Source organism: Gavialis gangeticus, unplaced genomic scaffold, assembly GCF_001723915.1.
Source record: "Gavialis gangeticus isolate Ggan-Ray unplaced genomic scaffold, GavGan_comp1, whole genome shotgun sequence".
Lineage (NCBI taxonomy): Eukaryota > Metazoa > Chordata > Crocodylia > Gavialidae > Gavialis > Gavialis gangeticus.
This window is the reverse complement of record NW_017729025.1, coordinates 56,013,486-56,025,753: the sequence shown is the minus strand read 5'-3', so window position 1 is coordinate 56,025,753 and position 12,268 is coordinate 56,013,486. Positions and strand designations below refer to the sequence as shown.

Below are 12,268 nucleotides of genomic sequence, written 5' to 3'. Positions count from 1 at the left end.
TGTATATTTCTGGTCAGCCAGGTTCAAGAAAGCTGAATTCAAACTGGAACATGTGTAGGGAAGAACTATTAGGGGCATAAGGGGAATTGCTAGCCTGTCACACAAGAGGAAGCAGGCTAAGAGCTCATCTTGTTTCAGTTAGCAATAAGAAAGCTGTGAGGGGTATGATTGCTGTCTATAAATACATCCAGGGAGGGGAAAGAGCTATTCATGCTAAAAGACAGTGCTGGCACACAAAAACATTGGCATGAACTGGTTATGAAGAAATTTAAGCTGGAAATTAGGTTTCTAACCACCAGAGAAGAGAGGTTCTGGAACAGCCATCCAATCTGAGTAGTGAGGGCAAAAAAAATCCCTGGTTTTAAAGACAGAGCTTGATTGATTTATGAGACAGATTATAGTGTATGACCCTGTGGACCTAGAAGGCCTCTTCTAGCCTTAGGTTCCATCTCTTGTCTGGGCCCTCTGCACCACAGGGGTAATAACACCCCTAGGGACAGCAATAGTCACTTAACAATATTAAATCAATCTCAGAAGCATCAGGTAAGTACACATTATTATCACTATGTTCACAATGGGAGACAGAGACTTCAGTCCTGATCCTGGTTCCAGTCATCACAACCACTATCCATCAGTGACCTAATGACTATACTTCAAGAGGGATGTGGATGACCTTGAGAGGGTCCAGAGGAGGGCTACTCATACAGTTAAGGGCCTGCAGGTAAGGTCCTACAAGGAGAGATTGAGAGACCTGAATCTCTTCAGCCTCCACAAAAGAAGGCTGAGAGGGGATCTTGTGGCTGTGTACAAATTCATCTTGTGGAGGAGCAAGGACTAGGGTACACTCTGTTTACCAGGGTGCCCATTGGGGTTACTAGGAACAACAACCATAAGTTGATGGAGAGCAGATTTAGATTAGACATTAGGAAAAAATTCTTTATGGTAAGGGTTGCCAAAATCTGGAATGGGCTTCCAAGGGAGGTAGTGCTCTCCCCTACCTTGGAGGTCTTTAAGAGTAGACTAGACAAGCACCTAGGTGGGGTCATCTGACCCCAGCACTCTTTCCTGCTCAGGGCAGGAGGTCGAACTACTGAGGTCCCTTCCAACCCTAAACATCTATGAAATCTATGACTAAGCAGAGTCACAGAATACAGCAGACAAGAGCCCATTCCCCTATTGCTGCTGCTCCCAAACTGCTGGCTGTGTACTGCTTTCTTAAGAAATGGGTATGAAGTGACTTGGTAGAACACACACAATTCACATAGTTCCCATGGTACATAGGCCATGGTTTAGGATCTCTCTCCTCACCACCACACTGGGCATCTAAACCCTTCTGCTGGCTTCAGACAGACCCAGCATCCCCTTCCTAGAGCAAGAGAAAACTAGCAAGGCTTGTACTTTTCACTCAAGAGCCTAGATTGTACAAGTTGAAACCCAGATGAAGGGTAATATGTCTCTGCACTGATACAGTACAAGCCTTGTAACCCAGGGACCATACACTGGGGTGGCAGTTTACCTACACCCCTTTGCCATAAGCAGTCATTTATACAATGAAATTTCTGGAAGCATCACTGCTCAGCCAGAATTAGTGAGAAGGTGCCCCAAAAGTCTAGGTGTAAGTAATAGCCAATGGGTTGGTGCCACCTCTTGTGACTGGAGATACTGCTTTTGGAAGTGCCAGTCTGGGGCAGGCAGCTTAATCATTCCCTGTGGCCTGTATTCCAGGCAGAGGTTAGAGATAAACTATAGAACTCACAAGGCCTTAAGACCAAGATATTGCAGTCAGCCTCACCCAAACCCCTCAGAGAAAATCTTAGTGCCATTACCACTGGGAAGGACCAACTGCAAGCAGACCTTGCTCTCCAGCAAAATCTTCACCGCTGCATGGTACACAGAGAAGGCAGATATCTAGAGACATACAATCAGTTTCTTCAGAAAGCAAATGCCAAGCTGAGAGACAGTGGAGAGACAGCTGAGAAGCTGATTCCCCTTTGGACATAGACATCACCATCTCCCTTCTCACCCACTTTACAGTTCTGCTCAACACCAGCTTCACCAGTGATTTCTGGTGTGGCATCATATCAAATGTAGACATAAACAACAAGGAGAGAGAGACATATTTTTATTTAGAAAATTCCTTGCCTTATCACAGGAAAGGAACCGCGCTGAGATCCCACAGTGAATTGGTGGGAGAGGTGGGACTAGGATTCTCCAGCTGTCAAATGACATCCCCAGCCTGAGCTGCAGCACTGATAGGCAGGAGACTTGCCTTCTGCTCCGCTGACAGAGGACCAGCTGAGCTGCCATATGGTAGAGAACTGTTTAAAACCCAAGGGCTCATCCTCTTCATTGCAGAGAGGCTCCTTCAAATGATTGAAAATGACCTCCCACCACAGGAAAAAAGAGAAAATCTGTACATAACACTAAGTCCCTGATCTACCATCTCTCTGCCATTTCTGGGCCTTCTCCCATCCTGCTGGAGCAAAAAGCAGTGGGGAGAGCAGCAGGCACTGCAGCACCCTGCTATTCATCCAGAACAGAATTTATGACCTGTATGTTCTGAGGGCCAAACCCCAGGCCTGCCTGGACCCCTATCTCAGGCAGGGGCTTTATTTTCAGTAGAGGCCATAGGGCTTATTCTCTCTGGTGAGCTGGCAGTGCTTGACTAGCTTGTCATACTGACATAGTCCCAAGGGATCTGAGTCACCTAGCATCTGAACAAGCTGAAGGATATAAAGTATTAGAGTAATGAACCGCACAAGTTACACCAGCAGCAAGGGCTGGGCTTTTGCATGCCTAATTTAAAACAGAGGGCTAGATCCTGGCCCCACTCCAACTACCTTGTATTCCTCTGGCAGTGCAATGAGGCTGCCCTAAGTAGAATGGAAATCTCCCAGAAGTGCTGTCAGCCCTACACCACATGCCCCCTCCTCCCCAGTCCCCAACTGTGTGCTGGCACTGGGGCTGCACCCATAACAACTGGGCTCAGAGAAAAGAGGAACCTACAAGGCCAGAGCTGCAAGCAATCCAGTTGCTGTCCCCAGTCAGGAACCTAGCCATTTTCTTCTACTTTGTACAGGCCTGTTAGTGCAAAAAACCTCCTGACTCAGGGTCCAGGGACAGGCAGCAGAGGGGAGTCTGCTGGAACTTACAACACACAGCAGAGGTCCTGGTTAGTTTATAGAAGGGCCAAGCATATCAGTGTTTGATGAGTAAACTGAGTCCAAGTCAAAGATGAGCATGAGCAAGTGCCAGGCTCCACAGCTCCCATGCATTCTCTGCCCAGTGCCCTTGGTATGTTCTGCAGCAGGGTATGGGCACCAGCATGGTCACTGAGATCATCCCAAGACCCTGTGAACCTTCTGGGGTAATCCTGGCAATGATGTGCTCTCAGTCCTCCTGCATATTTCAGTTGGCAGCAACAAGACTTGTAGCTCAGTCAGAGGAGGGGTCTCTATCTTTTCCCACCCAGGCCTGCAAGACAACTGTAGGCCTAGCAGCTGGGTTTCTCCTCCCAGTGCCATGTTCCCTGATGCACAGAGTCATATGCAGGGGAGCACCAGAAGGCTCCTTCTCCAGCACTTGCACTGGTTTTGTGAATAGCAGAGCTGAAGCCCTCAGCCCATCAGTAGTCAACAGCAATCAGCAAATCCACTGGAGACACAGCAGCTCCAGCTTCCAACTATTGGCTCTGGAGTATTCATGGTGTGCAGCCCAGCTGACCTCCAGAGAAATGAGTCTGGATAGTGTTTCCTGCAGTCTGTTTAGATGGCCTCAAGGTAATGCCAACTAGTGCTGGATCGTTCCACTGTTCTTGACTGGACACAGTAACAGGCTTGCCTCTTCAAGGTTGCACTATGGTCCACAGCAAGAAAAGGACAGGAAGTATCCTTGGAAATGGAGACAGGTAATTTGTTTGTCTGCAGCAAGGGAACAAGGGAAACCCACATTGGCTTGCTGGATGTACAGATCAGAGCCAGGAGGTTTCCCAAGGTCCCCTTAGCTTTGGCTAGAATACTGCTGCTTTCCCTCATCAATGCTTGCACAAGAGCCTACAAAGCCAAAGCTCAGTTAATCACACAGTATCTTGGCCTCCTGACAGCTGAGCTCCCATCTCATGGACAATTGTCTTAAGAAAACACATTAAGCTCTCATCATCACACTCACTCTGCTGGTGAGGATCTCAGCTAACCTGGATGGTTCCTCTCTGATGCTCTATCAGACAAATTGCATTCTTGGTCTTTCAATTCAGATTCTGAGCTAGTGCTGAAGTTCCTAGAACACATCCCATGGCCAAAGCAAGAACACATGAATGTGAATGCAGATGGCACCTCAAGGCAACGGAGCACCTGCAGGACAGTATGTCTTCTGCCTGGCTCAGAAAGACCCCTGGGGTGGCTCCAGATCACATCTCCCAACTACACCTTCTTCCCTCCTGACACACACCCAATGCTACAAGTCATACAAAAAAACACAGTCAAACCATCAAGGGGAATCAAAGCCACTACCTTCGTGAAAACTGTCCCACAAGACTCTGTGGGAAAACTCAAGTTTGACTCATCAACTAAACATGATGGAAAGTCCCTGCTAGAGAAGGTGAGTCAGTGGACTACTGGCTGTGGGCTTGCTTGGACTAGACCCAGTCTCTTTGATGCATTTTTGGCTGCCACTTCTTAGATTATTATGAATCATGAAAATGGAATCAGGAAGTTCTAGATTTCAACCAGAATGTGGAAAACACAAGCTTTATTGCCTGATATGAAGCAACGAGGATATACATAATGAGTGGTACAGAGACATCGTTGCCCTGAGTGGGGGCAGAGGGGGCTTTGGGGATGAGAGATTTAAACTGACTACCCCAGTTTAAAACAGACTCTGAGGAGCCTCATACTGTAGAAAGTTTATGTACTCAGTATAGAAAGATGTATGCACGAACTCACTTTCATGGTCACAGCTCCCTTTCCTGAAAAAAAAATTAACAAACTCCCATACAAAGCTTCTTTAGTAACCAAGAGGTAGAGTTGCCTCAAGAAACATACACATCCCTTCTGTTTAACATTACTAAGTATGTACTGAACATAGACATAAAGATCACCAACTTATGCACAGACTGGGACTTAGCAAATGTACCTGGTGGGTCAGAGTTAAGATTGTTCTCGCAATGTATCAGGTGACTTTTGCTATGCTGATATTGCTGTTAATCAGCCATTCAAGCTCTCAGTCATGCAATATTTACATACAATTAAAATGTAACTATTTTTTCACACTTTTAAGACACTCATTCTTCAAATATAATTTTGCCAATTGATCTGTTTTAGGGTTCCTACCTATCTATATTTTGTTCTGCCTGACATATAGTAGACTAGAAATGGGGCCTTACCTTGACAGTGGCTCTGATTCAGCTTCTTGTACCCTTGGGGACATTCCAGGTATCCATACTCAATCACTGGATGAGCTAGGAAGAAAACATATAGCTTAAGGAGTTATGGCAAAACTCCATAATTCCACGTCCTCTTCCTTCCACCTTAACTCAAACCTCTGATTTTTACTCACTAGCTTAATGTATCCCTGATCCCATTAAGTTTAATGTATGCTTAATGTATCCCTGATCCTACCTTTCCTGCCATGATCTTAGCTCGCATGCATGCTGCATTGTTCAGTGGTAGTCACAAAATTGACAAGGGCATACAGCTGATCAAACACCATCCCCCACACACTCACCTAAGTCTAATGCCTTCCTCTTCAGCCTTGCACTCAACCACTCTGCTGCTGGTGTGTGAGCCTTCTCCTGAACTACACTAGCCTGTCTCTGGAGCTGCCCCTCGACATCATCTCCATCCCTTTTCAAATCTCTTGTCTGGTCTGTGACCTTGTTCTCAGCCTCTGAATCTCCCCCACATTTCTAGAAAATCTCTCTGTCCCTTGCCTACTACTTGAATTTTTTCCAACTACTATTCAAGCAGTTGTTACTCACTATATAACAGACTAAATTTCAGAAGACCCCTGGTCACAGCATTCCCACTGATTGCAAAGGGTAGTCTCTAAGGGAAGGATCTATAGAACAAGGACCAGTGCTTCTCTTTTCTGCCACTGACATGACTGTGTCTTGTGTTATTTAAATCTAAAACTCTGTTTAGGCTACTCTGCATATATGAAAGGTCAGGATGAATATAGCTATATTCAAGTAAACGCAGCTGGCCTCATAGGGGACAAGAGAGAAAAGTGAAGTGTCTGAATAGCAGCTGTTTTAGAGTATCCACTTCACAATGAAGGATGTGCAAGCATCAGTCAGTTTCCCAGCTGCCAGACATGCTTAGGAGTTAAGCTGTTCATCTTTAATCTCCAAAAAGAGGGCTAGGTTCTGACTAAGGCTGAATATGCCATAACTCAGAGTAGATTTTCATAACAAGCCCTATGGTAACATGTTCCAAAACCTCTGTGTCTTTAGTGCCTAAGTCCCATTGACTTTGCATTAAACTGAGACTTCTAGGTGACTAGGTTACTTTTGAAAGTGGGTTTTAGGGAATACTGAAAATACCACCTCTGGCCTTCATCCCCTCAGCTTAAGACATACTGACCATGATTCCCCTAACTATTGAACTTTAGCCCTATGCAGATGTTTGGGTTTCTGCATGGTTTTAGATTATCATCATATATAAGCAAAGGGGGTTACATCATTTTTATTATCATTCTTATCATAACACTGATTTTATGATAACATAAAGGGTGCTTGTTTGACTTTTCTCAGACTTTCCCATGACAAGAGGCTTTCACAAGAATTCAAGTATTTGGGAGTTAGGATTTTCCTCTTTGAAAGATGCTCTAATAATGTAATGACTTTTCCCATTTCTTTTCATGATAAACAAGCGGTCAGCCTCATTCTGTCCTAGAGCTTCCTGTGGGCAGGGCATTTGGAAGAACTAAGAATCCACAGAAGAAGGACAGCTGCCATCTTATCCCTTTCTAGGCAGTGTTAATGTAAGCTGAGGTCAAGTCCCAAAGTGAAGAATCCAAATTCTTCCAGATGAAACACAGCAACACCTCTCTACAACATGGTTATCTTATCATCATCCCATAAACAGCCAGGCCTGACAACATGGCTTCCCTGAAGCATGGCCTGACCAAGAATAATGTGACATGCAAGATCCTGATTCATCCACACCACCTGCAGCAAGGCACAGAATCCTGCATGAAGATTCAGCCATGCAAGGCTCATCCAGATGGGCACAAATCCATGTCTTTGGTGCTGTAAGCCTCAGATCCTCAAAAAACTGGGCTCAGCTATGAATCTGAACCCACTTGTGACATTTTCCTGTAAATCATGTGAACAAGTGGCACTTAGGCGGAGTAGCTCCAGATGAATGAAACCCACAATTTGAGACTAGACTAGTTAGAGACAAAGAATACATACAAAGTAATGATTCTCCTGTCATGTCATTAGGGGTAGCAGAAGAAAGGACCCTTCCCACTGGGAAGCCACATCAGCTAGAGACTAGAGCAGTGGGAACTGGTCATTAGAACAATTTCTATTCTCCTAGTGTGGGTATTCACATACTTTTGATTGATCATAGTAATCTTTTATGGACCCCTTAGACATACCCTGTGGACCCCGAGGGGTCTGCAGACCATAGGTTGAAAACCACTGCTCTAATGGAAAGTTCTTTCAGAGCACAAAGCATAATGATGCTTTGTTCAAGATGCAAGACCCCAGGAGCATTGATGTATCAATGGAGGGGGGCGGGGCAGGGGAGGCCATGCCCCTGGGCACCAGCTGGGGGGCAGGGAGGAGTACCAAGTGGGCCCTCCAGGGGGTACTCGGTCCCCTGGTGGCACTCCTGGTTTCGCTGCCAGCATTTCCAGTTCTGCCACCAGTGTTTCCGGGCTTGGCTGCCAGGGGACCCCCTCCTCCTCACTCAGCAATTGGGCATGGATGGCAGGGGGAAGCGCAAATGCATGCATTGGCCCCTGGGCGCTGGAGACCCACGGTACACCACTGCCCAGGAGGTTAAAGTCACACTTAAGAGCTATGCAAGTATACTTGTTGGATATGGTATCAGGTGTAACTTGAGGTTCAGCATAGATCATGCTGGAGATTAATGAGGGATGTGGGAAAGTCAGACTTTAAACACATGGAAGTGGTGCCCTTCCTCAGCAGCATTCATCCAGCAGTTGCAGTCCTGGTGGAGACCTATATGTCCCCTCCCCTGCAGAACTTGCCCCATACAAAGGGACCTTTTGATTGATGCACTGGAAGCCATCAGTGAATGTCACAGAGCATGATATGGAATTACTGCATCAACCATAGGTGCATTCCAACCCCCTGACCCAGCCTTGCACCGACAAATGTTTGTCTACCATTGTGAAATAAATTACAACAGGATCACAAAGGTCCTACACATGGTCAAGAGAGCTATAATCCCCTCACCCATCCAATGACCCATCACATAAGTGTGGGCCCACGGATAAGCAGGAGATTAGAAAGGCCATCAGGCCCTGGGTCCTTACATATTTCTATCCTCATTGATAGGAGATGATGCTGCATCCTGCCTCTGATCGGGAAATTTTGTTTAAAAATAGTCTCAATAGCCTGAGCACATGGGTAGTACAATTAAGAGGTATCTCCTACATACATTAACAACACTTTTGAGGAAGCCTGGGGCTCAGAGCTGAGAAGCTGCCCCAAGTCTGCTGACTTATGAAGTTTGAAGATTCCCAGGGAGTACTTGAGTACTGGCCTAGCTGCATTTTCCAAGTTGTTGGATCCTGTTGGTAGGTGACAGCTATATGATACAATTCTAACACCTGAGATCAGTCACCTCTCCATCACCACAACGTCTCAGGTCCCCTGCCTGGATCATCCAGTGGCATATGACAAGGAACATGGAAGTGGAATGAATGACACAGGCCCTTGATGAGGTGCTGGAATAACAGCCAAGGGCTCATTTATTAACTTTTCCTCCTTTTTACAAGGCTCTTTCTGCTCTGGCTGCACATGATTTCCTGAGAGAAAATTTAAATAGTTGCTTAAAATAGTTTTGTGGGCTTAAAAATGGCTTATAACCGTCACAATTAAATCTCACAAAACTTTTTACAGGCAAGTAAAACTCAGCCTATAAATTCCAAAGAGGCAAAAACCAGGCACCATGTTTTGGAGTGAAAGAAAGTGAATTTTGAGGATGAGGGCTGGGGTCTAAGCAAAGACAAGCATGAGTGTTGTGCACAGGGGGTGGGAATTATTTTTAACATGCTGTGGAGTGTAAGTGGGAACAAGATGTATGCACAATAGTTGAATAGCCATGTGGCCATACTGCCCCCTATGCCTTGTCTAGCACTTATAGTTCTCACACCTGGTATCATGTCTGCCATCATATTGCAAGCCCTTGGTGGCATGAAGCAACTTGCATATTGGGGCTTCCCAAATTAATCAATAAAGACCATTAAGACAGCTCTATGTTCACCACAGGCAACATCTTGCAGAACCAGTCTGTAAGAGATTGTTTATCACTTCACTCCCAGGTGAGAAGTTCAGGAAACTAAAGACAAGAGAACATCAAACTGTTCAGCACCTTCTAAAAGATGCAAGGGAGACAGTACTCAGGATCTGTGGCTACATTAAATTACTTCTTTGGTGAGTGAGACTCTATGGGAAGCAGAGAGAACCTGTGCCTCCTGTAAGCTTAGCTTCAATAGAGAAAGGACCCAGAACAGAAGTCCATTCACCACCTCTCCAGCTCAGCCCCAAGCAGCAACCAGAGATGCTTTGGGGATATCTGAAAGCTGGTGAGGCTTGCGCCTGGCCAGTGCAGCCTGGGGGCTGGGGGCATAGCCATCAGGATTGCAGGGGCTGGGTAGGACCCTAGGTAGGGTTCAAGTTCCAAAATGTGAATAAAGAAAAAAACAAATCTCTAGCCCAACCTACACTGGGACTGGGACTGCTGGGAGATTCCTAGTCAGTCCTACTGTGCCATCCGTACGCTGGGTGAGGACATTAAATGTATCAAGAAACATTTGTTGGCCCTGGCACTGTGTGATCACTGATAAGATACACAGCAATGTGGTACGTGAGCAGTCAAACGGTAGCTGCTTCTCCAGAAAGTCTGTAGAGAAAAACAGACCCCCGCCCTGAAAATATAATGAATAGAGTAAAAAAAAATACTGAGAACATTATTTGAACACCAGCTCAGCATCAGTATAATTCAGATTCACAGAGTTGCTTGGTAAGGCAGCAGGTTATTTGTGAAACTGTAAAAGAACAGTTTAATCTAGTAAATAAGCCCTGCTCCCAAACCCTGTCGTACTAATGTAATGTGAGCACCTCTCGCTGTACCAAGGGCAACTGAGATGCAGTTTCTGAAGTGTTGGCCAGAGGCTGCTCTCGTTCTGTCAGGATATGACCACAGAGAAAAGTCAGCAAATGGCTACAGGAGGATGTGCATTAATGCTCAGCTTGTACTTGGTTACTTAAGTAAAGGGCTATTTCCTTCCTTAAAATCTGATGTCACTGGAAAGCCAACGGGGGGAATCCTCAAAGGGAAAACTGCCTCTGAACTCACCAGACACCCGAAAGCTCCCAGCTTATGGCCCTGGGAAAGAGGAGGTTATTACTCAAGAACTTAGTAAGAGGAAGTGGCTGGAAGAAAATCAGTTTGGTGCTCAGCCTGGGAAGTGGCAGTGCCTGGGTCAGCATCAGCAGCCAGATAGGTCCTGGGCTCCTATACATGTCTGCTTCTGTCCAGAAGGTTGAGTAGGAGCGTTGAACTGGGAACACAGGGAGCTGCTGAGCAGCATCTGCTGGGCAGAAGGGTTTTGGGCTTGTTTGAAGGCATGGAGCCCTGGCTCCAGATTAGAAGCATCTGACCTCCAAACCCTGTCTCCCTGCAGGCTCTGCTATGAAAGGCGATTGCTCTCCAGGTGGCTGCACACCAGAGCTCCACTGACAGGAGCAACTCCTTCCCCACCCTGCTGTCAGCTCAGCCTCACAGCTCCGAGTGACACTGGTCTATAATGTCTACAAGCACAGGATTGTCCCAAGCTGGGACATTCCTTACACATGGGCAACGAGAGGGGTGCTGTCTCAGAGCACTCACTGGGAGGCCAGGTGCAATTAGCTCACACCCTGGACAGAGGAACAGATTGACTTTTATTAGTAGATGTTTTGGATTGGGAATCCAGAAAAAAGATGACAAAGCTGAGATGGAAATACAAAGCGCCCGAGCGAGGGACTAACAATAGAGGGATGGGGGAGAGGAGGGGAACACCACTAGGTTACAAGCGATACAATGTTAGCCAACTAAGCCCCGGGCAGGGGGATGTGGGAAGGGGGAAGGGGGGAGGGGGTTCCCGACGCTGAGAGAGAAAGGAGATAGATACACACAAACATATAGCCAGGGCTCATGCTGGCTGTTATGTATGTGGAGAATCTGCCCTGTGGAATGAAGAGTAGGTGAAAACAATGTGCTGATTTGGTGTGCTGAGTGCTGCAGGATGGGGATGTGTTTAACAGGTATCATTAGGAAGCTCTATAAGGGCAGACACCCATTGCAGGGATCATGAGTCATTGCTGATGATAAGATGTAAGGGAGCCAGTGTACAGTAGGGAGCAGAGCCCTCCAGAGGGAAGGAGCGGCAGGTTCTAACAAGAGGAGAGGTTACCAACTCAGAGAAGCATCAAATGGTGCAGTAAATGACAAGGGAACAAGGCTGTACAAGGAAAATGTGTAGCACTGGTATGAGAAAACTAGGACAGCATCAATGCTGTGGCTGTTAGATGATGAGCTAAGTCACCGGGGCTGGTGATTTTGTCAGTGCTCTGCCCCCAAGAGATCCTACCTTCAGCATTCAGCATGCTTTGCTTTTAGTCAACAGGCTAAACAAGGACTCAAGCCAGGGAGAAGCAAGAGTGTGAATCCACCTCCTAGGAGGAGTGAAAAATCACTAGGAGGAGTGAAAAATCTTCTCCTCCTAGACTGAGCAAAGAATCAAAGAGGATCACTGCCATTTCAGCCTAGTCTAACTTGTACACACTCCCTGTGTGTAAAAAGCTCAGACCCTAGCTGCTGAGGCCATTGCCAGCAGAAAGGCAAATACCCCCACCTCAGCCATGGGCTCCGAAGGGGAGCCATGCCAGAGACTGCATCCCAAGAAGCAGACACACTGCTAGGCATGGAAGTGAGTAAGTTCGCTTCCTAAAGATAATGCCTCACACCTTGAATATTGTGCCCAGTTCTGGTCCAGTCCCCACACCTCAGAAATGTTATAGAAGAACTAG

At 46.4% G+C, this 12,268-nt stretch overlaps 1 protein-coding gene across 9 annotated transcripts in view; it reads right to left on the bottom strand.

Moving 5' to 3' along the window:
• The window catches only part of LTBP2 (latent transforming growth factor beta binding protein 2), a 150,335-nt gene that overhangs the window by 37,553 nt on the left and 100,514 nt on the right, over window positions 1-12,268 (bottom strand). For 8 of the 9 annotated variants that reach the window (XM_019518811.1, XM_019518818.1, XM_019518815.1 and 5 more), the window contains exon 9: window positions 5,381-5,455. The exons of the other annotated variant lie outside the window; for it this stretch is intronic. In XM_019518811.1, coding sequence (XP_019374356.1) covers window positions 5,381-5,455 — 75 coding nt within the window. The remainder of the gene's footprint in view (window positions 1-5,380; window positions 5,456-12,268) is intronic. 9 annotated transcript variants of the gene reach the window in all.